Genomic DNA, 22,292 nt, shown 5'->3' on the forward strand with positions numbered 1-22,292 from the left:
ACATATTGGGGCTCAGTACATATATCCTAATCTTGGGAGGGTTGAATGCGTAAAACATGAGAGGAAAATTGGAAACAGCAACACACGTCAAGTGATGTGAATATTGAATAGCGATTATATACTGATACTATTAAGGTAATTGTACTCGAGTCACTCGGAGCATACGATAATCGTATACCCCTCACTGTACTAGAGTGTCGCCAATGCAACAGTGGAATTGCCACGAAGGGGTTCATGGGGATGTGGATTTAACAAGAACCAACACAACAATTCCAATCAGATGGTACTGGCCCCTCTAAGGATGGTTAAGAGGCGTGGGACCTTTCAGCAGCGCCCGTCCAGCGCCAGCTAAACCGAAGTCCAGCCGTCACCGACGAGTGCTGACACAGATTAAAACGCCGTTTCTTCATCTTGGATTTAGTTGTGTGAAGAAGAAAAGAAGAAAGTTTTTTTGCCGAGCGAAGATAAATCAACAGCCGACGCACGGACCAGGCGGAGAGCTCAAACGGGACTAGTGCATTTTTCCCGCTTTCCGCGGGCAACGGAAAGATGCCAGTGCTCGTCCGACAAGCATCAGTTTAAAAGCCGTCACTTTCCTATCGGCTAAGTACATAATACACTGCTTGAGAATTGACATTCTTCAGCTTCACCATGTATCTGTCTCGCTGTGGTAGATCTGCTGCTCGCTTGCTCCCCCTTGGGAGCTCCCGGGCAGCCGTTGTCTCCGCTCGCTCTATCGTGCCCAGATTGGCCCAATCGCGGGGAGTAGCATCTACTCGCGATACGCAGCACAAGGTGGGTGACCATCGATTCAATGGCACTTACAGCATACAGACTGACCATGTAATAGCTGCTCGCGGCATCTCTGGAGGAGTCCGACCCCACCGTTTTCAACATCCTGCAGAAGGTGCGTCATTGCTGATAGAGAGCTCACCAATTGACCGACTAGGTGCTAAAACCATGCTAGGAGAAAAAACGCCAAAAGCATTTTATCAATTTGATCCCCTCTGAGAACTTCACATCGCAAGCTGTTCTCGATGCCCTTGGCAGTGTTATGCAAAGTATGTGCTCCGGGTCCCCGCCTTTGCTTGCTTAACAGAGCATCCTAATCGTAATTCAGACAAATATTCCGAGGGATACCCCGGTGCCCGCTACTATGGAGGAAACGAACACATTGATGCCTCTGAGCGATTATGCCAGCAGCGTGCCTTGGAGACCTTCCGTCTGAACCCGGAGGAATGGGGAGTCAACGTCCAACGTATGATACAGTCGACGTGATTCTATTATATATGCGAAGCTAACTCACTCCAGCTCTTTCTGGCTCACCCGCTAATCTCATGGCCTATTCCGCCCTCCTCAACACCCACGACCGCCTCATGGGCTTGGACCTTCCCCACGGTGGCCACCTCTCCCACGGTTATCAGACCCCTACCAAGAAGATCTCCGCCATCTCCAAATACTTCGAGACCTTCCCCTACCGCCTCGATGAGTCAACTGGCCTGATCGACTATGATGCATTGGAGAAGTCGGCCACCCTATACCGACCCAAGCTGATTATCGCGGGTACCTCGGCCTACAGCCGTCTGATTGACTACCCGCGCATGCGCGCGATCGCCGACTCCGTCGGCGCCTACTTGCTGGCCGATATGGCCCACATCTCGGGTCTTGTAGCTGCCGACGTGCTCCCATCTCCCTTCCCCTACTCAGATGTCGTGACCACCACCACCCATAAGTCTCTTCGCGGCCCACGTGGCGCCATGATCTTCTACCGCAAGGGTGTGCGCAGCACCGACAAGAAGGGCAATCCCATCATGTACGATCTCGAGAACCCTATCAATGCATCTGTCTTCCCCGGCCACCAGGGCGGCCCTCACAACCACACTATCACCGCGCTGGCCGTGGCCCTCAAGCAAGCTCAGACACCCGATTTCGAGGCCTACCAGAAGACAGTGCTCCTCAACGCCTCTGCGCTAGCCAAGCGCCTAGGTGATTCCACTAGCAACGGTGGGCTCGGTTACAACATTGTTTCCGGTGGCACCGATAACCACCTGGTGCTAGTAGATCTGAAGAACCGCGGCCTGGATGGTGCCCGCGTTGAGCGCGTTCTCGAGCTGTGTGGTGTCGCCAGCAATAAGAATACCGTGCCTGGTGACAAGTCCGCACTTAAGCCCGGCGGTCTGCGTTTAGGAACTCCAGCCATGACCTCCCGTGGCTTCCAACCCGAGGACTTCATCCGCGTCGCCGATATCGTCGATCGTGCGGTCACTATCACACAGAAGCTGGACAAGGCTGCCCGTGAATCCGCCCAGTCCCGCAGTGTCAAGAACCCGAACACTGTTAAGGCTTTCTTAGACTACGTGGGCCAGGGTGAGGAGATCTCGGAGATTGTTGTGCTCCGCCAAGAGGTCGAAGATTGGGTTGGTACCTTCAGCTTACCGTGGGCTGAGGACCAGTAGACGTTTTTCTTTTTGTGATTCCCTCTGTATATTTTCTTGCACGATTTCGAAACGAATATGATTGAAGACTTTCTTAGACTCAATAAAAAAAATTGAATTGTTAATTAGCCAAGTAAGTGATGTGCATGTAATGTATAGGCGGGTTTTACTCCGCAAAGTCCAATGCGGGGAATGGAGAACGATGTCATCATCTTCCGCCCTCGGGCCGTGATCGGCTTGCCAAAACGACTTTCATACTGCATCGAGGTACGGAGTACAATCTACTGTTTTCTTCATCCACAGGTCACATACAATCATGAAAGTCAGCCAGGTAGGAACATGGAATTGCGATGCGGGAAACATACTAACCCAGCGTCAGCTCTATGTCTACCCGATTAAATCCCTCCGACCAACAACGATCACGGAGGGAATCCTAACCACACGCGGCTTTCAATATGACCGCCACTTTATGCTCCTCAAAGTCATTGCATCCCATGATAGCTCTGGTGCCACGACCCTGAAGAATATGCATGTCCCGCACTTCCCAGAGATGGTCCTCTTCCACACCGACATCGAATATCCGCAGACCGAAAAGGACAGCGGAAAATTAATCATCACATACCACCCTCCTCTATCAGAGTCAACTCCGAAGCCCCTCAAAACCAACAGACTGGAAATCCCACTCCAGCCCAACCCTAAAAGCCTCAAGCCCGTCAAGGTCGTAATGCACCAGAGTCCAACGACAGGATACAATATGGGCGCAGAGTACAATGACTGGTTCAGTGCCTGTTTCGGGTACCCCGTGGTCCTAGCATACCTTGGATCAAATTCAAGAGAGGTGCTGGGTACACTTGGGCCAGCAAAGCAAGACAAACAGCCCGCGCTCCGCACAATACGCGAAAGTCTAACAAGACCAGACAGAAAATGGGAGCAAGTCCTCCTGGTCCTCATTGTAGCTTCTGGGATTAATATCTTCCTTCGTGGCGGTACTCTATTACGCGACGGGATAGCCCCCCAGACAGCTCAAAATCTCACGCCCGCCTTCCTTTTCACTACCAGTGTGGTAGTGTTGGCGCTGGTGCTATTTTACCTTTACACTCTACACGCACAGAAAGAAGACCGTATTACTTTTGCGGACTGCGCGCCTTATCTCGTTATCTCCGAGACATCCGTTGATAATGTCTCAGCGCGACTGCCGGAGGGGGAAGAGATGGACCGCACGAAGTTCCGACCTAACATTGTTGTTTCGGGGGCAGGGGAGGCATTTGAAGAGGACTTTTGGAGGGCGCTCACTGTAGACGCTGGATTAGGGCGTGAGTCACCTAAGCTGTTGCTGACGGGGAATTGTGTACGTTGTCAGAGCCTTAATGTTGACTACGAGACTGGAAAGATGGGGACTGGTGAGTCTGGTGCTGTGCTTAAGAAGTTGATGAAGGATCGCAGGGTAGATCCTGGGGCGAAGTATAGTCCTGTGTTTGGTAGGTATGCTTTCTTAGAGCCGAAGGGCGAAGGGATTAGTCTGAGGGTTGGGGATGAGGTTACGGTTATCGAGAAAGGAACTAGCAGATCTATTTTTGGTAAGTGTTTCTCCTTTTTTTGGGGAAGAAAACTATGGGAGTGAATGCTAATTGGGTTCCTTAGATTGGCCTGGTCTGACGAATTGAAAAGTAGGCTTCTCTTTTGGTAGAACATCCAGGGAATGGACTTCAGGTTAGAGATGGGATTACAGTATCGAGATTTCGGTCAAAGCTTTTGTAATAGAAAAATTTGCAACAGACTCTTGATAGTGAAAAGTACTTACTGTTGTAGGGTGAAACCCGAGTGAGAAGCCAAAGAAGGCAATTTGATAAGCACACAGCCACAATTACATCATAGACACCGCCACTAGTTACCAGTCACCTGACTGTTTTGATCCATGGAAAAGCAACTGAATGTGGACTTGAATTCGATTTCTAAGAATAAACTTGCAATAATTTTGACTCAGTTTCGTCTTCTCTTTTATTCAGTGACTTGTGCGACTCCTATACACTTGCAAGTCCAGCCTTACCGAACTATTCAGGAACTGTGGCTCAAGCCCCCTCCGATCACCCATACACCGCTGCCTATTTGGAGTCCACAACTCTCACACCGACTTGTCAGGCATCCATCTAGAGCTGCATTTGATCATTGTTCCACCTGTGTGACGCTTCTACCTCCTTCCAAGACCTGATCGGTCAGGCGCCAATCATCCCGCGATCCGGTGCATAAGGCATCGCTGAGCCCCGCCGCGGGTAAGCTGCCGCAGCAGGGAAAAAAAGAGCGATCGTAATCGTTCCAAAACATAACTGCTACAATGGCCATGGATCCAGACCATCTGCGCCGCAAGGATACTACCAAAGGTCCTCCCCTACGCATTCTGTCTCTAGGTTAGTATCATCTCTCTTCTCGACCTATATCAGACTCAGCTGACCTGAACAGATGGCGGTGGTGTTCGCGGATACTCCATGCTTATTCTCCTCCAGGAACTCATGTACCGCACCTATGTTGAATGTGAAGGCAAACCTCCGCGTCGCGACCAGATTCCCAAACCTTGCGATCACTTCGACTTGATCGCCGGTACCGGCACTGGCGGCTTGATCGCCCTGATGCTCGGTCGCCTCCGCCTAGATCTCGAGACTTGCAAAGAAGTTTATGTGCGCATGACTCGCAAAGTATTTGAGACCGACAAGACCATTGCTGGTATTCCCTACCGCTCGACTTTGTTCAAGGCCTCGAAACTTGAGGAGGCGATCCGGGAATGTGTGCGGGAACATACAGTGTTCGAGGCGGAGGGAAATGACACGGGAAATGCCCCCAATCGTGACTCTATGGCTTCCATGGCCAGCTTGCCGTATAGCCCAGCCTCTATTCCGCAACGCTCGATAAGTCGGGGCAGTTTCAGCACCGCTGCTGCTTCGCATCCAATGTCTCCGACAAGCCAGAGAGGCTCCGTATTTCTTAACGGTTTACGTTGGGGTAATCCGGATGCTCTTCTTTATGATAATCGAGAGAATCGGACGAAAACGTGAGTTCTACATTGCAAAAATATGAGTCGCTAGTACTGATGTGAAATATAGTGCGGTCACTGCGATGTACAAGGGCACCCCGCGCAAAGGATCGGCTGTCCTTCTACGGTCCTACGACTCCCGCCGAGAACCTCCACCCGAATTCGACTGCACTATCTGGCAAGCAGGACGTGCGACATCTGCGACAGGGCTTGCTTTCAAACCTATCCAGATTGGTCAACACTATTTTATTGATGAGGGCCATGGGACATTCAACCCCGCGCCGCTAATCCTTGATGAGGCTATTGTGAATGAGTGGCCAGGTCGGGAAGTCGGGGTCTTTATCAGTGTGGGAACTGGAAAGCGCCCCGCTGGTACTAACAACCGACAGCATGAATGGTGGGAGGATTTCTTCGGCGACTCATTCGGCACATTCGCTGAAGCGCGGCGTCGACTGATGACGAAGATCGAGGGCTGCGAGGATATCCATAACGAGATGCTTCGAGACCGTCTTGCCAAACGCAATGTCAGTAAAGACAATTATTTCCGCCTTAACGTTGAAGTCGGAGTTGGCGAGTTTGGCATGAACGAATGGAACCGGCTAGCCGATATCAGTACCAACACACGACAGTATCTGGCCAGACCTGAGGTCAAGAAGATGATTCTTGAAGCAGGTGTCAGATTTGCTAAGATCGAGCGCATGAACCGCCGTCTAGCGACCCATGCCGCAGCTGGTGGCGATCGTGATGACCTATCTTTTGATCTTGAGAATGAAGAGCTTTCGCTTCCTTCCGTTCAATCACAATCACACGTTCCACCCCCTTCGCACTCCGCTGTCGAACTACCTGCGGAATTACCTGCTGAGTTTGTTGACTTCGCACATCACCATCCACATTCACAAGCGCCACCATCCATTCCAACCGTGGTGACTACATCACCACCAGATGACACGCTTCCGGCTCACCCAACACCTCAAGATAGCACCTCTACCTCCCCACCCCGGCATTCTGGCAGTGATTATCGTCGAAGCCACGAGCTTGGAAGCCGCCCAAGCTCGCAACAACAGAGTTCACCCTCTCGCAGTGATGAGTATTTTACAATCAATGGCATGGCGCCACCGGTGCCACCCAAGACGCCCATCCCATACCCAGCTCAAGATGACGGTGGCGTGGCCATGCCTGCCCCGCTCTTCTCCCAGGCACCTTCTAACTCGAACACCAAAGTCCGGCCTCCTTACCCAGTTGATGAGCCACCACCAACAGTGAACCGGCAACGGAAGCCTAGCTACCACGTGCGGGGATGACTTCCCACGTTTCAGCTCGAGACTTGATGTTTTTTTTCTGTCTTTACGCTGTGCATTATATTGTTTTTGTGTCTTTCTTGCTGAATACCCCTCTGCTGAGACGGTTGATTAGGGTTGATAAGGCGTCTCAGGCGCATGCCTGTTTATGGGTTTATCTTAGTTGACCTAAAGCCAGTGACTTTGGGCCTAATGAATGATGACATTTATGAGACTTCAAATGTGGAAATATTCCGTACAATTCTAAGCCATAAAAAGGGGGTTATACATCCAGAGAGTAAATAGCCTGTTGATCTTTCTACGATGTACACTCTCCATAAATTAAGCCATATAAGCCGATGCCAAAAGGTACCGGTACCTGTCGATCGTGATCCAGCCCGCCCTGGCCAGAAGTAGCAGTACCTCCTTTCCCCACACACCCAGCCTCTTTTGTTTTGCTCTCCTTCCCCTTCCCCTTTCCTGGATTTTTGCTTTTGCTTCTGGCTATTCTTCCTGATTTATATTTGAAGTATTTCGTACGGAGTTCATTCTTCTTAATACCTTCCGATATTTGAGTGGCGAAAAGTCAGAGCGTCTAACGGCTGACGCCCCCTTGCAGGAAATCCCACCGTTTTCCTTTTCATTTCCTCGTGGACATTTTCCAGAAGCATTCCCTCAGATTGTATTCCAAATCATAATTCCCCGTTGTTGCGACTCGAGCCCCCGCTGTGCTGTTGTTGAAGCCTTTACTATTGATCGTTGCCCCGGCGATACGCCCAGTCTTTATCGATATCGTGGCAGGGTCAAGATAAGTGTTTCAAATAGTCGAGTCTCGTCTTCGGACGACTCTTTGACCCCACAACTCTTCGTCTGTTCCCACTGCTGGTCAGTGTGGTTTTTCAACCTTCATCATGGATCCCAATTTCGTTTTATCGCATGCAAACAACCTCCTCGCGCGCGCTGAGACCTCAGGCCGCCCGCCGGTATACAAGGCTGTCGGTATTTCGTTGGCTGTCGCATCGGGTGTCTTCATCGGGATCTCCTTTGTGGTCAAGAAAATCGGACTGTTGAAGGCGAATGTGAAGTACAATGAGGAGGCCGGCGAGGGATATGGATATCTGAAGAATTTCTGGTGGTGGACTGGCATGACACTGATGATTGTTGGAGAGATCTGTAATTTTGTGGCGTATGCGTTCGTCGATGCGATTTTGGTCACGCCGCTTGGTGCGCTCTCGGTTGTGATTACGACAATTCTATCGGCGATTTTCCTCAAGGAACGGCTTAGCTTCGTGGGGAAGGTTGGCTGTTTCTGTTGTATTATTGGATCGGTGACTATTGCTATGAATGCGCCTGAGCAGTCGTCTGTCAAGGATATCCAGGGCATGCAGCATTTTGTTCTTCAGCCTGGATTTCTAGTCTATGCCGGGCTGATCATTGTTGGAGCTGCTTTTACAGCTCTTTGGGTTGGTCCGCGCTATGGGAAGTCGAGCATGTTTGTTTATATCAGCATTTGCAGCATGGTTGGTGGACTGAGTGTTGTGGCTACACAGGGCTTGGGGTCTGCGATTCTCGCTCAGATTAATGGCGAGGAGCAATTCAAGCATTGGTTCCTCTATGTTTTGTTTGTGTTTGTGATTGGAACACTGCTGACTGAGATTATTTACCTCAATGTACGTCTTCACTCTCCTAGTGTGCCATACCTGTGCTAACGTTGCTATACAGAAAGCGCTGAACCTTTTCAATGCCGCTTTGGTCACCCCGACTTACTACGTGATGTTCACTAGTGCCACCATTATCACTTCCGCCATTTTGTTCAAGGGCTTCAAAGGCACAGGAATTCAGATTGCAACTGTGATCATTGGGTTCCTACAAATCTGTGCCGGTGTGGTATTGCTGCAGCTATCTAAGTCCGCCAAGGACGTCCCCGATGCTGCTATCTTCAAGGGCGACCTGGATCAGATTCGTGAGGTTGCGGCGGTAGAAGAGCCTGAGTCTGAGCCCAAGGCAGACTCCATTCGCGGTGCAGCCTCTATCATCCGTCGCATCTCGACTGCTCGCCGCACTATGGAATCAGATGAAGCTCGCCGTTTCTTCCATGACAGACATGAAGATACTCTCAAAGTGCCAGGCGAAAATGAAATCATTGAATGGGATGGCCTGCGCCGGCGCAGGACTGTCATTGGTGAGGGACCAACTATGTCACGGCCAATCACTCCGCGAACACCCTCGGTCAAACAACAACATCCTCCGTGGGGCATGTCCCGGATGCCTGCCGTTGGGCCTGAGGAGGACCACCGACCTGACACCAAGCAAAGCGGCCATTCTTTCATGGATAATATTCGATCTCGGGCAACCAGTATGCTTCATCCTTCCCAGTGGAAGGCTGTAAATACAGAAGAGGACAAAAATGTAAACGCCAACACACAATCGATGGGCATGACAGACATGCCACACCACAGTGGCAATGCTGACACTGAATACCATGGTGCCGGTATGACTGGAGAATTGGAGGCTCCGTTCAATCCGAACCGTCCGCGTAGCGATACGCCACGGTCTATATCATGGGCGGACGAAAAGCCCGAAAATTTGGCACCCGAGCCTCTTGCCAACACTACCCGCCGCCAGTTCTCTTTTAACAACATGATGGGTCGTGGGAAGGCTGGCAGTGAATCTCCCGTCAGACACACACCAGGTTCGCCGCCTCGTGGCATCTTACGCCGAACGCACCTAGAAGCCGATCTGCGCAAGTCCGCAACCGAGGAAGAATCTCTCGGCCTCGTTCACGGTGATTCACGCCATTCACGACCAGAAGAAGAACTCCTGAATGAAAAGCTAGAACGCTGGTCGAGCGCTGAGTCAGAACTTGGCCAGCCCCAGCCCATGTTCGCAGGCCGGCCACATGGCGACTCCGTGTCCAGCATGTCCACCGCCGCATTCCCTGCATATGAGGATAATCACCACAGCCACTCTGAGTCGCACAATCCCTACTACCTTCCGCACAACCGACAAGCGACCTCATCCCCAGAACCCATCTCCCACGAAGAAGAGGGCTGGAACCAGCACCCTTCCTCGAGGGGCAGCGGCAGCAGAACTCGCACACGGACGACCTCTTCTGTTAATCCCTCTTCCCGCGCCCCGCCTCCCGCCCAATCCTCCTTCTCTACTCATCGCCATCCAAACCCCCTCCCACCACTCCCTGATATCACGCCCACCACCACACTTGACCTCATACCCACTGCAACCAATGCATCGGGGCTGAGGTCAGTCTCTTCAGAGTCTGATATGGTAACGACTGTCTCTGGCGAGACAGACGGCTACAATGATCACCCGCCTGCCTACCCGGCTCGTCGACAGAGCGGCTGGCGTCGGCATATGTCTGACAACAGCAGCCATGATGGCGAGACATATGCCGCGCGCGGAGGTAGGGGAGGTTCCTTCAAGTGAATGTCAGCAAGGTTCACGATCTATCTGGCTTATATAGTCAGTCACCTTGGGATTTTGATTTATGACACATCTATCATGATTTCCTTCTCACGTTGTATGTTGCATGGCTATGGCGTTTTTTTTTTTTTTGAAGATTTTGTCGATATCTCTTTTCTTTTCTGTTGTTTTTTTCTGATGATTTTGTGTTCTGTGGTCGAACCCCGTTTTATCGCCGATCTGTACATGATATGATTGAGGTGTTCATTTTGATTTTGATTCTGTATATAATGGATGACATGATAATGGTGCATGATTGATTAATGAAATGAGAAGCTCAGGTATGAGTGTCAAGTCGAAAGTAGAATATTGGAAGTCCACATTCATCACAGTTCTATCGGCAACGATACAAATTAGTGTATTAGTCAGTGGAATGATGGAACTCCCAGTAGAGATTCCATGGCCAGAACGGTCAGGATAGATTCGATTGATTTGATGTGATCGATCAGATCGGGGTATCATAAGTGTACATAGTTGGAAGGTTCATCATCCCAGCCCAAAATATTGACGGAGAACCTTGACTCCATCCAGAACGCCATCCATGGCAAGATGCCTTATGCAATGCAACGCAAACGAAAGAAACCAATCGCTAAATGTCAGCCATATTCGTGTAAAAAAGGAGCTCACTTCTTCAGCTGATGCACACCAAACATTCCAGCAACACTCCGTTGCCCCTTAGCCGCAACGTTCATACCGGGGAATCGGGACTCCGCAAGACGGCGTCCAGCTTTGATACTTTCGAGAGCCCTAGTGTTATCAAGTTTAATGTCAGAAAGGATCACTCGCCGGCCATCCAACAACATCACGACCGCACATACCAGTCCACACTAACAACTTTCAGACCTTTCCACCCCCCACGGGCAATTTCCTGCTGGAGCTTACCCGCAGCAAGGCCTCCTCCGGCACCAGACACAGCTGCTCCACTCCCAGCCCCGGTATTTGGTTTTCCGATGAGAACATGCGTCACCGTCTTCCGGGCCATGTAGATAGAAGTCTTTGCCCCGTTCGACGCGAGAAGGTGTTTCAGCTTATACTCCGAGATCTGGGGGAGAGTGGAGCCATTGATGAAGATCGTAACACCGGCGAAGATATGCGAAGTCGATTTCAGATCGTGAATTGCGCCAGGGCGAGATTCGGGCTGAGGTTCGTCTTCTATTTGAGGCTTTTCCTTTTCCATTTCTTTTTTCTTCGAATTTAGAGCTGGACCGAGGTTTCGGTTTTCTTCAACAACAGTTCTTATCTTCTTCGTCTCCACCTTTGTATCTTTTTCGAGCTCATCCGGGGCCTTCCTTTTGCTAATACCCATAAACGACCGGATATCCTGAACGCCGAGTTCATTCCGTTTAGCCACATCTCCAGCAACTAGAGCCCATTCACCGGAAGAGGGTACATTAGGCGGCGACTGCGCGCATTTCCCGTCAAACGCGCCAGGTACGAGAGTCGACTCTCGTGTTGCTGTATTCCGCACTCCGCCAAATACTCCTTCCCGTCCTGGAAGACAATCCCCACTCTGATATTGCCTGGTCAGTTTCGCTGACCGCGCATCTCGCCATGATGTTGAGCCGAGGAAACCACCGCCTTCGGCTGCGCGCTGGTGACCAGTTGAGGCTGACTGCCAGGGGTCGAAATGGCGGTGGTTTTGCGGTTCTGGAGGTTGTGATTTTTCGGATGGTTTGAGGCGGTCGACGGTCATGATTGTTGGTTTTTGAAGCGGGGTTTCCCATTCGCTATTTGAATATCAGGTTGGACAGGATGATGTGTTTGGGGAGATGGATGTGTTGAGGTTGAAATTGACGAGAAGTCGCCGTGGCGTGGAGCGGAAAGAACCATGGATCGAGCTTGTTTTGATTTTGCTGTTTTGGTCGAGATAGGGTAGATTAGATCACGTGGAAGAAAGTACGTCAGTAAAAAGTTGGATGAAGCGCTCATAGAATTGACGGGCTTGATTTAATATTGCATTAGGGGATTCACAGCACGAAATTAACATGAGACAAGCTCAATAAGTTACATCTACAGGAAAGGATCAAAAGTTGGGAAAAGAACAATCCATTTAGACCGGCCCAAAACCAACGTTGTATGTCGCTAAAGGCATGCAAACCCAGACTTCATAACCGTTCATTACCATGATAATCATCTCTCTAGTAGAGTGGCAGGGGCAAAAGCAGAAGCAAAAGCATCGCAGAGAAGTAGAGAGAGGGAAGTAAAACCAAAGCCGAGGCCATGCGACAAAGAATATCCTTTTCAAAACCCAGAACGCGCATAAATGATAAAACATCAACGACAAAAAGAGAAGAGGGATGGAGAAGAAAAAAAAAAAAAACAACTCGTTAATGAAGATGGCTCGTGTTCAAGTCATCACACAAAGAAAATTCGTTCATAAGGGATTCGTCACATCATAGTCATCGAGGTTTGCAATCACCGTCCAAGTCTTGACAACAACAGACAATTCTTTCCACATGGAAGTATCAAGAGATGCTTTTCTGATGTTGGACCGTGAACGGATCTTGCGCCTAGTTATTTCTCCCTCCCCACACAGGTTAGATATTCATAGATTTCTTGGACCTGGAAACATAAACAAACGCAGACAAGAGACAAATGAGCTTCGTTGCGTTTAGACACCGCCGGGACTGGCAATCTCCCACGTGGTCGTGGTAAGACGCAGACAGGACCGCGACGCGCCATGCGGGTTTTGCATGCGCAGTCTATCATGATAAACAAACTCCGACCGAGAAACAGACCAACAGAGAAAAAAGAGGGAATCCTGCAAAAACCGAACAAGACCCGAACAGAACAAAATCCCGACAAGTTAGCCAATGACCACGATGAAATCCCACTCATCGATGGCGAGCCATGACAGCGCTCGGCTTCATTGGCTGAAGAATAGGCGGGCCACCTACCGGACCACCAATGGTAGAATCGGTGATAGTCTTGCGACGCTTCGAGGTCTCGTAGTCCGCATTACTCTCGGGACGAATATCCTCGTCCTCGCGCATGCGCTTGCTGCCCGCACTCAGCGAGCCATTCCCAGTCGCGTAGACCGGAGCCGTGGTCGAGGCCATGGAGTAAGGGTCAGAAGCACCGTTGGCAGGGGTGCCGCGCGTGTCACTGACGGCGTTGTACAGGGTAGTGGCTGCAGCGGGACGGGGAGGGGTGTTATACCCCGAAGCCCAGTGAGGAGGGGGACCAGCGCCCGTGCGCGGGGTCATGCGACCGGAGCCGTTTTGCTGGCTCGGGGAGCTTGTCATCTCCGGGGTGAGCTGGGAGTGCTCGCCGGTGAGGGAGCTGACGGAGGGATTGGTAGTGTAAGTGTAGGAGCCGCGATTGGAGTTGTATCCGGCGTTGTGGTCTTGCATGTACTCCTGATCATGTTCAGGAACGGGCTCGCTGGGCCCATTGCTCTGGCTGTAGCGGTTTGAGTCGCGCTCGGAGGTTTCAGGCTCTGAAACGCCGGGGCGTGGGTTTGGTGGCGCCATTTCGCTTTTCATGTATCCGCCGGACAGGGATTGGCCGTAGCTGGACATCCCTGATTGGGTCAGTGGAGTGTGCGGCGCGTATTGGGGGTGTGATTGTGGTGCCGCGGAATAGTAGGGCTTGGTGCTGTCGTAGGCTTGGCTTTGATAGGCTGGCAAGCCGTGCATGTTGTTCCCTGGTGGGGTGGTTGCCGGGGTAGTTGGCATTGAGCGCTGGTTGCTCAGTGTGGTGTCGATGGATAGGGGCTGTGTTTGCGGCACTTGTCCGCCCCATTCGTATGAACCGTTCTGGTTGGTGACACCCATTAGGCCAGATGCGCTGGCTGGCGGTGTGGGGAAAGTGTTGGCACGCTCGAGGCCAGGTCTTGGGCCAGGCTGATTGCTCATTGGGCCTTGAGACATGTGAGAGGACATGGGCGCCTGCTGCATCGAGGGCTGCTGATGGTGAATTGGGGGCTGTTGGGAGCCAGACGGCGTGCGATGTGGACCCGGGGGAGGGCCTTCTAACCGTCGCTGCTGGGACTCTTGCACCACCATGTTTGTCCGAGTCTGGTTTGCGGGGTGGTATAGAAGACCACCGATATTGTGCACAAAGAGTGGATATAAGAGATCGGTGATCTTCTCCTTGTTGGCGAATTCCAGAGCCCGCTCAAATGGGATCCTGAAAAGTTGAGGATTAGCAATTGACGGGTGTACTAGGTCGTGACAAGTGCAAGAAACATACCAAACACCTTTCAAATGCATCGGTCCAATTTTCACAACGTGGCGAAGCTTTTCGCTTTTGAGAATACCATCACGTCGACCACGAGTCATGCCAGCTACATTCAGCAGCTTCGTACCGTTGATCATGTGGTTGTCTGCAAGATAATCAGTCAAAGATCTTTCCAAGTGACACATTGCCGAACACTCAATTTACCTTCTCGTCGAGCTACACATACTCCCTTTGCTTCCACCTGGTAGCAGAGACTGCCCTCATCTTCCCATAATGTGGCTGTCACTCGGGGCTTGGCCCCTGGAGGAGCAACCTGACCGGTACCGTCAAAGACGAACCCTTGTAGCGGAGCACCAGTGTTGTTACCATAGCCACTTGGAGGTGCCACGGCGTGATTGCTCACTTGATAACGATCAGAATAATCATCAACACTCTGGCTTTGGAGCTTACCAGGCAAGGGCAGCAACTGAGCCGGCATCTGACCCATGGAGCTGGGTGGGTGTCCAGTTGGGGGTGAAGTAACGCCATTGGCGTATCCATATTGGGGGTAAGCAGCCGGGGCGTAAGAAGATGCGGGCTGCATCACGGGGGGTTGCCCGTGGTACTGATAGTGGGACATGGCGCCTGCGGTTGCGCCTTGAGGAGCGTATGATTGAGCAGAAGACATGTGCGAGTGGACATCCATATACGGCTGGGCCTGGTTCATGCTGCCGAGCGAAGTCGGGCTAGGATAATACCCTTCGTTGACCGAAGGCGGGAGACTGTATTCAGTCGCGGAAGAATCTAATGAAAGCCGGCCCTGGCTCCCAGACAGGTCCGCAGAGGACGGGGGGCTCCTAGGTTCGTTGATTGGCACGGAGGCACCAGACAAACTTGTGCGAGCGCTGGAATTGGTGGAATTGGTCAGGGACGGATCGTGATAGGCCGTCCTGGAGAGCCCCTGGGCTGTCGGCAGGCTCAAAGCGGGGAGTTTGTCGCCGGGCAATAACGGTCGTTCCGCTGCGTGATGGTTGTACCAGTGGGTGTCAGCAGGACCGCGGGTATGGACCTGCGAGATCGATGGCAGCTCCAGCTTTTCGGTTGCACGGATAAACGGTTTAGAATAGAGAGTTTAAAGCTGGCGGACGTTGGAAATATCGTCCGGCGGGCTATCAATATAGGCTGCAGAATTGGAAGTCCACAGAAACTTGCGAACGTTGCAGGTTGCACAGTGGGTAAAAAAAGAGAAAGAATTCGCAAACGAAGTATGCCAATGGGCTTTCAGCATCAAACGTTCAAGGCCAAAAAAAACAAGAATATGACAGTTGATGCAAAATGCAGGCGATGCAGGGGCGTGCAATATCGTAGTGAAGCTTCGTAGTAAGTCGTAAACCTTTTGTAAAGACTTATATAGTCCAGACAGAAGCGCAATCCAGACTTTAGGGGGAAAGTAGACGATTTCAAAGAAGCACAATTGTCATCAGAATCATTAAGAATCGTCAATCGAACACATCAAAGTGCGGGTCGCTTCAGCAGGACTAAATAGAAATTTCGTAAGTTTTGATCGTTTGAAAGTCATGCAGTAATCATATAGAAGAAATTCTCAAATTGGAGCGCATTGAATGATCAAATAAGGGCAAAGCCAGATGAAGGGGGACAGAAAGATCAAAGTCTCAGACCAGTCGAGGGATTGGGGGAAGCAGTGCGTTGGGACGTACAGAAAGGTGGAGGCTGGGGTGGTGCAGCAAACGCATCCCTATGCACTAGATGGCGTTTGAAAAAAGAAAACCAAAACACATAAAAAAAAAACCAGAAGGAAAAGGAGAAAAAGGGAGCTTAAAATAAAACAGGGAATCGTACAGTGAAACTCAGCGGTTAAGAGAGGGGAAAAATAGAAGCGAAATGACGCTGAGCCGCAGCGGGAAAGTCGATCAGTGGATGAGCTGACTAAGTTGGACAGAAGAGAGAGAGAAGAATGTCTGCAGAAAGCCCGGCTTGCCCCGTCTTTTGAGGGAGAAACGAAGGGGAAGGGAAAAATAATAGGGAAAGTCGAATCAATCACAGTGGACCCGGAGAGAGTGACTACCAGAACCGTGCGTTCAGATCATCCTCTAGACTCGATATCTCCTGTTTTTTTTTTTCTTTTCTTTTCTTTTTCCTTTTTTTACCCTTTTTCTTTTCTATTATATTATCTCCCTTTTTATTTTTTTAGGGATTATTATATTACATGTATTTTGTACGCCACCAAGTAAGGACTATCCGGATCAGCAGAGTTAAGCGTCAAGAGAGGCAAATGATTCCCTTCCAATTAACTACCATTTCCCAATGATAACTAGAAACGGCACAAACCAAAGAGAAATTCCCATAGGATCCTGGTCTGTGTGACAGGCAGAAACGCAAGACGCTGATCGGCCGGGATAGGCCCGCTGGATCTTGGAGTTGATTTTCTTAGTGGAGTCCGATCAAATTGACTGGTTACTCTTGAATTGGCTAAGTGCGAGACTGAGAATCTGTACGGAGTATACAGAGTACTCTATATATATATACATGTATGTATATACGTATATATACAAGATACAGGATACAGAACACAGAATCATATACCAATGTTTTCATACCAGAGACTGATTCCAAGGTTCTCCACGCGGGTCCCACTCAAATGAACCATGGACAGTCCACCGGGGAAATACTTTCCGTTAGATCTGAGGTTAAAATAGTTGGGACAATTGTACTTACATCTAATCAGTCTACAGGTTATTGTGGAAGGGAAGAACTCTTATTCCAATCGTTCATCGTGTAAGACATCCAAAGATAAAAACTCCCGGTAATGCGCGGCGGCTGCACTGTCGATTGCACTGCTAGAGCCAGCGCTTGCACCCTTTCCCCTCCATTTGGGGTACAGTAGTTACCACCTGCAAGGTCCGTCTGAGAGAAACGGCTCAAACCCCATAGATTATTCACCAAATCCTTCACCGGACATCGGCCGAGCCTTGTCCTCTCTCGGATATCTCACTGTTAGAGGCCGACCAATTCCGGCCCCCCAGGTCCACAAGTCCACCCCAACTCTCGCTTGTTAGGATGTAGCCAACTGAAGTTAACCATTGTAAGCTATTATAATTTCAAACTCAACAGTTCCACCAAGGCCTTGCCTTTTATTTTTATTTTTTTTTATGGTTCGGGACGATCTGGGCGTTAAGACGGGCCGTGAGTAACAGTGGAGAGAGAAAGAAAGAAGCACGTCACACCCTAGGGATGCAGAGGGGAAAATCAGTGGCTCAGAAGGAACCACGAAACACGGGTGGCTTGAAGTAGATCAAGGGTCTGTTCCCTAAAAAGACCAGTCAGAGGTCAGGCGTTTACCGAAACAGTTGCGAAATGAGAGAAAAGAAAAAAGCAAAAAGAAAAATTAAAAAGCAATTAGTCTATAGTTGTCCCAATCTTAGCCCGAATTAAAATGAGATATTCACACGTAGCATCGCAATCCCAACTACTCCGTAAGAGTCCCCGTGACGATGCATCCAGCAACTCCCTTTTTTTTTCTTTTTTCCGTGGGCGTAGATCATATTACCTAGGCCTGGAATGGTAGGTCGACAATCTGGGTAGTAGATAACACGGTTCCCAATAGTCGGGATAGCCGCAATAATCTAGGAAGAGCGAACAATATCTCAAATGTAATTATTGCTTTCTATGATTTTCTATGATTTTTTTTACCCAACAAAAAAAGTTGTCCAGAGCCAGATCCCAGTAAGGGGGAGCAAAGAACAAGACAACTCAACCCCAGTACACCGCTTATTATTACTTCCAGAAAAAAATCCCTATAAGCCCAAGTGAAAAGAGTCCAAGTCCCCTTGCGTTTTGTCCATTTAATTACTCCATATTTATTGCTATTATTCCCCACTAAGAGACTAATGAACTAGACTGTTCATGGACTTGAGTTCCAACCCGAAAATCTCGGCTCGAGGTTGACAGATGTCAACTCCCCATGCATTCCAAAATAAGTGACAGCTAGGGATTTACTTTTTCTTTTTTCAGTACTTTGATATGCATTGACCACCATACAGGGACCTAGATTCAATTGAGAATCGGGGAGATGAAATTTATTTTCATTCTATTTGCATTAGTGGGTTCTGCAAGTGGCGCTGACTTTTTGCCCACAGACCCTTGAGAGGTCGGTGAACATGGGATCGGAAAAATACGGCCTAGATTTATAATCGTTAGTATGTTCGATATTTGAAGAACGCTTGGTAGATATCGTAGTGAATTTATCTACATATCTACTATATTTTCGAAAGCAAAGGTAACCATTTGATTAGAGAGGGGACAGATCCCTGCACCGCAGCTCGCTATCGACGGCCCGATACCCGCTGCACATACAGCGTACAGTAGTTTAGGAGGGAAGATCCGCCTCAATACTTTCTAGAAAAGGAAATAGCCTTGGGATTTGACAAATCTTGGGTGGGCCAGTCGGTTGTGGCTTTTCTTTGATTTTTCATTCTTCATCTTTTCTTCTTTTGTTGGTACTTCTTTTATATTAATCTCATTTCTAAAAAATAGATATACATTTATATATATATTAGAAACAAAAACCAAAAAAAAAGCCTCCAGATCCACTAGCAGCCCAGTTATTGAACGGGAAACTCCGCACTTCGGGTGTGATGCGTCGTATGGAACCGTTGAGCCGAGTGTAAGGAGATACTTTATGATAGAGCAATAAAAGTATTTGAAATATCAGTTGAGAAATCAGAAGAGAATTTTTTTGATCCCGGCATATTCCGTGTGACTATCAACTCGGTGGATCAAATGGTTAGCACACACCCTAGATAATCTTACGGAGTGTCCATGACAAGGCTCCCATAGCTAGAACCTCCACTTCACTGTTTCTGCCGACAATCTCGTGTCGATCGACGGGTTCGTCCGTACCTTGCAGTGAGTTACCCTGCAGCCTTTGTCTGTGCAGACTTTCAGGCTTTTCCCGTGAGAAATACTCCGTAAAGCGCTTTGTTTAATTTAGCATCTATTCTTTCTCCCCCCCTTTTTTTCCCTTCCTTTTTTAGGGGGGGTTCTTCAGGTTGCACTATTATCAGATTGATATGCGGGGGTTTTCTTTTTGAATTCCCTCTTCTGTCCTTCCGGTCCATAATGTTTCACCAGGGGCTGCCATGTTTTCCCCGTACCTCATACCTCAGAGGAATATGCCCGATGCCGTCTGGGCAGACGTTGATGCCAGATAAGGCCAACTGACAATCGGGGACACAATGGGTACAAGGCCTTTGAGGAGGTGTGGTACAGCATAATTACGATGTACAAAGACTCAGACACGAGGAGAATTTGGGCGAGAGCCGACCACTGACAGGGATATTCCCTGCAACCTATTGATGTGTTGTACAGGATGGGGCAAAGTAAAAAGTGAATCGACATAGTCGCCCCCCCTCTTCCCCCGTATATGGAGTAACCCCGTATCTTGCTACCATAGGTCCACGGTAACCAGTACTTGCTCAAGTGGATCCGGAGCACGGAGGATAGGTGTGGATATGTTATATAACGAGGTACATATACAATCCTAGCCCAATATTAGAATTGTGACTTTTGCTTTCCATGTGACTTGGAATTGGGAGCCAGACGCCACCACTGTTCCTCGAATAATAGCGCACCACGATGCCAGGATCTGGCGTGATCTAAGCTGGGGCCGTGCAACTTGGATTTAACCTCGCATTGCATTGTCCCGTGGAGCCAAGAGATCGACTGCACGTTCATCTTACCTTTACACACTCTAGCGCTGTTTTTGTAGCAAAGGAGAGATGGGACATAGGGAGAAAGACCCATTTTTGAGGGTGAAATATAGCAAGTGTGTTATATATTATTCTGTATACTCTATAATGGAGTGACCATATCCCCTCTTGAGTAAAACCCTAGAAAGGGAATGAATAATTCAACCGCCCTAACCGGTAGCAAGCGCCACTATTCTCGAGTCATTTACTCCATTTGCCCCAGTGACTATAGTCTAGTTCAGAACAATACCTGAATTTCATATCTCCGAAATAGCCAGGATGGCTCGGGCCAAATGTGTAACGGGACTAAAACACCCCATCCAAGCCAGCGGCGCCAATGATTGGCTTCACACTCCAGCAGCCCGCCGATCGATGATCCGACGCAACAATGACTGGCTGCGGCAACAACCACGTAGGAAGGGCTAGATCGTGTGGATTCACCGCCAGTTGCCCGCCCCCCCTTGCGTGCAGACGTGGCACAGAATTATCTACTCCGTAGCTCCATCTGGTATGCAGTGACCCGCTGCTGTGGAGGTCTTTTTTGATGGGATGTATGTCGACCGTTGTCTATGTTTTTTTTTTTTGTAAGGGCTTATTATTCATCCTTATTCATCAAATGGGTGAGACAAAATATGAAAGATTTAAAATTTCTATGTTGTATACCTCTCAAAGAGAAATATCAAACTCGCCGATGTCGGGCTGTTTCGGCCGATCGGCGCGACGTCAGAGTGCAGATAAGGGAAATATATAAAATTGTACGGCGTAGACAGTAAGAGGATCAACTATTATGTACAACATAGTCAAAACAAGCCACTCTTGTGAGATCTTCACTTGCTTTCTATGTTGTACAAAATGTATAACACCGATACTTGTTGAAAAAACAAGTCTAGAGAATTTGTCAATACCAACTAGCTTCTGCACTACCCCGGCATTTCACGCTTTAGCCTTTAATATAAGCCAGAGAGACCGATCAACGATCATGAACTTTTCTGTAAAGCTCATGTGATACTATCACCGTATCAAAAATAAGCAACTCTCCCCTGTGTCCCTGTACCATCCCTGATAACAATCCTAAAGCAAAAATAGGACAAGTCTAGAACAAGGAGATCCCCGGAACACCAGACCTAATCCCAATCGACAGAAAACGATTGCCAGAGCAAAAACAAAGAGAAAAAAAAAAGAATCAGGGCTAAAAGAGGAAAGGAGGAGACCGCTCACCGTCTCTTTGCTGTCTCAGCTCATATTTCATAACATGTAATGTGCATCTGACACTAACACACCCGCCGTCCACGCTTCTCTCTTCCCGGGACGGCGTCGTTAGTCAATCGAAGAATGCAAATACCATGCAGCATGCATCTCGCAGCTTGCAGCTTGCAGGTTGCAGCCTAAGCTGCAAGTACTATGTACGATGAACCAGACCTAAGGTGACAAACTAGTAGCTGCCAAGTGCCAGCGCAGGGCATCTGAGAGCAAGTAACTGCCGCCCACGAACTGGGTTGCTGTGCATGAAATAATTGTACATAAAACATACGGGGTAGTCAACAGGGCTCAGCCTAACTAATGCCGATGGGTGTATAGCATTCCTAGGTTTGTAGGACATGGGGATTACCACATTCTCGAAGCATGTCAGCCATTCATATTATGCATAGACTGCATATCGGGGATGGTGTGGTTGGGTAATACATCTTGTCTTGGGTGTCTATTAGGTTTACTTCTAGACTTTACTTTATTTTCATTTTTTAGGGCATATGGAATTTCACTCTGGCTAGTTGGGGTTAGAGAATGTCTAGGGGCTGGGGGATGGGGTTGGCAGGCGAGCAGAAATTTCTCATGGTTGTTACCTGTGTGTTCAGACCTCACGATTGAGTACGTACTCACCGCTAATTGAGGACCTGCATCAGCTGCAATTATTGTGTCTGTCAAGGGATAATCCGTGTTGTTGAGCTGGTGGCGGTGGAAGGTTGGTATATCCCTTGATTAGGAATTGTTGCAGCTTGTCTTTGTAGACCCATGATTTCCCGTGGAAAAACGGTGGGGATAAGTTTGAGAGGCTTGGTCTCGACTTTTCCTGGGCTGGTAGAAGCCTTCATTTTATGCTTATTCCTCACTTTGTCATTATGCTTATGCAGTATAGTATTTATGCTTT

The 22,292-nt window shown here is 49.2% G+C and overlaps 6 protein-coding genes across 6 annotated transcripts; 4 read left to right on the top strand and 2 right to left on the bottom strand.

Annotated features, from left to right (window-relative positions):
• Positions 1–651: 651 nt before the first annotated feature.
• On the top strand, positions 652–2,456 carry N7500_003487 (serine hydroxymethyltransferase; the record flags this gene model as incomplete). The annotated part of the gene is made up of 5 exons (XM_056674633.1): positions 652–795; positions 851–907; positions 968–1,061; positions 1,121–1,258; positions 1,312–2,456. 5 exons carry the CDS (start codon positions 652–654, stop codon positions 2,454–2,456), a joined length of 1,578 nt encoding a protein of 525 aa, XP_056535158.1.
• A 295-nt stretch (positions 2,457–2,751) lies between these two features.
• N7500_003488 (MOSC domain protein) lies at positions 2,752–4,099 on the top strand (the record flags this gene model as incomplete). The annotated part of the gene is made up of 3 exons (XM_056674634.1): positions 2,752–2,766; positions 2,815–4,012; positions 4,077–4,099. The coding sequence occupies 3 exons, from the start codon at positions 2,752–2,754 to the stop codon at positions 4,097–4,099; spliced, it is 1,236 nt and encodes a 411-aa protein (XP_056535159.1).
• A 668-nt stretch (positions 4,100–4,767) lies between these two features.
• N7500_003489 (putative Patatin-like serine hydrolase) lies at positions 4,768–6,761 on the top strand (the record flags this gene model as incomplete). The annotated part of the gene is made up of 3 exons (XM_056674635.1): positions 4,768–4,840; positions 4,893–5,478; positions 5,531–6,761. The coding sequence occupies 3 exons, from the start codon at positions 4,768–4,770 to the stop codon at positions 6,759–6,761; spliced, it is 1,890 nt and encodes a 629-aa protein (XP_056535160.1).
• An 887-nt stretch (positions 6,762–7,648) lies between these two features.
• Positions 7,649–10,181, top strand: N7500_003490 (DUF803 domain membrane protein; the record flags this gene model as incomplete). The annotated part of the gene is made up of 2 exons (XM_056674636.1): positions 7,649–8,407; positions 8,460–10,181. 2 exons carry the CDS (start codon positions 7,649–7,651, stop codon positions 10,179–10,181), a joined length of 2,481 nt encoding a protein of 826 aa, XP_056535161.1.
• A 659-nt stretch (positions 10,182–10,840) lies between these two features.
• On the bottom strand, positions 10,841–11,910 carry N7500_003491 (uncharacterized protein; the record flags this gene model as incomplete). Its single annotated transcript, XM_056674637.1, has 2 exons — positions 10,841–10,964; positions 11,036–11,910. 2 exons carry the CDS (start codon positions 11,908–11,910, stop codon positions 10,841–10,843), a joined length of 999 nt encoding a protein of 332 aa, XP_056535162.1.
• Positions 11,911–13,051: 1,141 nt separating this feature from the next.
• N7500_003492 (KilA-N domain-containing protein) lies at positions 13,052–16,132 on the bottom strand (the record flags this gene model as incomplete). Its single annotated transcript, XM_056674638.1, has 4 exons — positions 13,052–14,348; positions 14,412–14,544; positions 14,604–15,447; positions 16,097–16,132. 4 exons carry the CDS (start codon positions 16,130–16,132, stop codon positions 13,052–13,054), a joined length of 2,310 nt encoding a protein of 769 aa, XP_056535163.1.
• Positions 16,133–22,292: the final 6,160 nt, after the last annotated feature.

Source organism: Penicillium coprophilum (assembly GCF_028826855.1).
Source record: "Penicillium coprophilum strain IBT 35676 chromosome Unknown utg000002l_segment0_segment1, whole genome shotgun sequence".
NCBI lineage: Eukaryota > Fungi > Ascomycota > Eurotiomycetes > Eurotiales > Aspergillaceae > Penicillium > Penicillium coprophilum.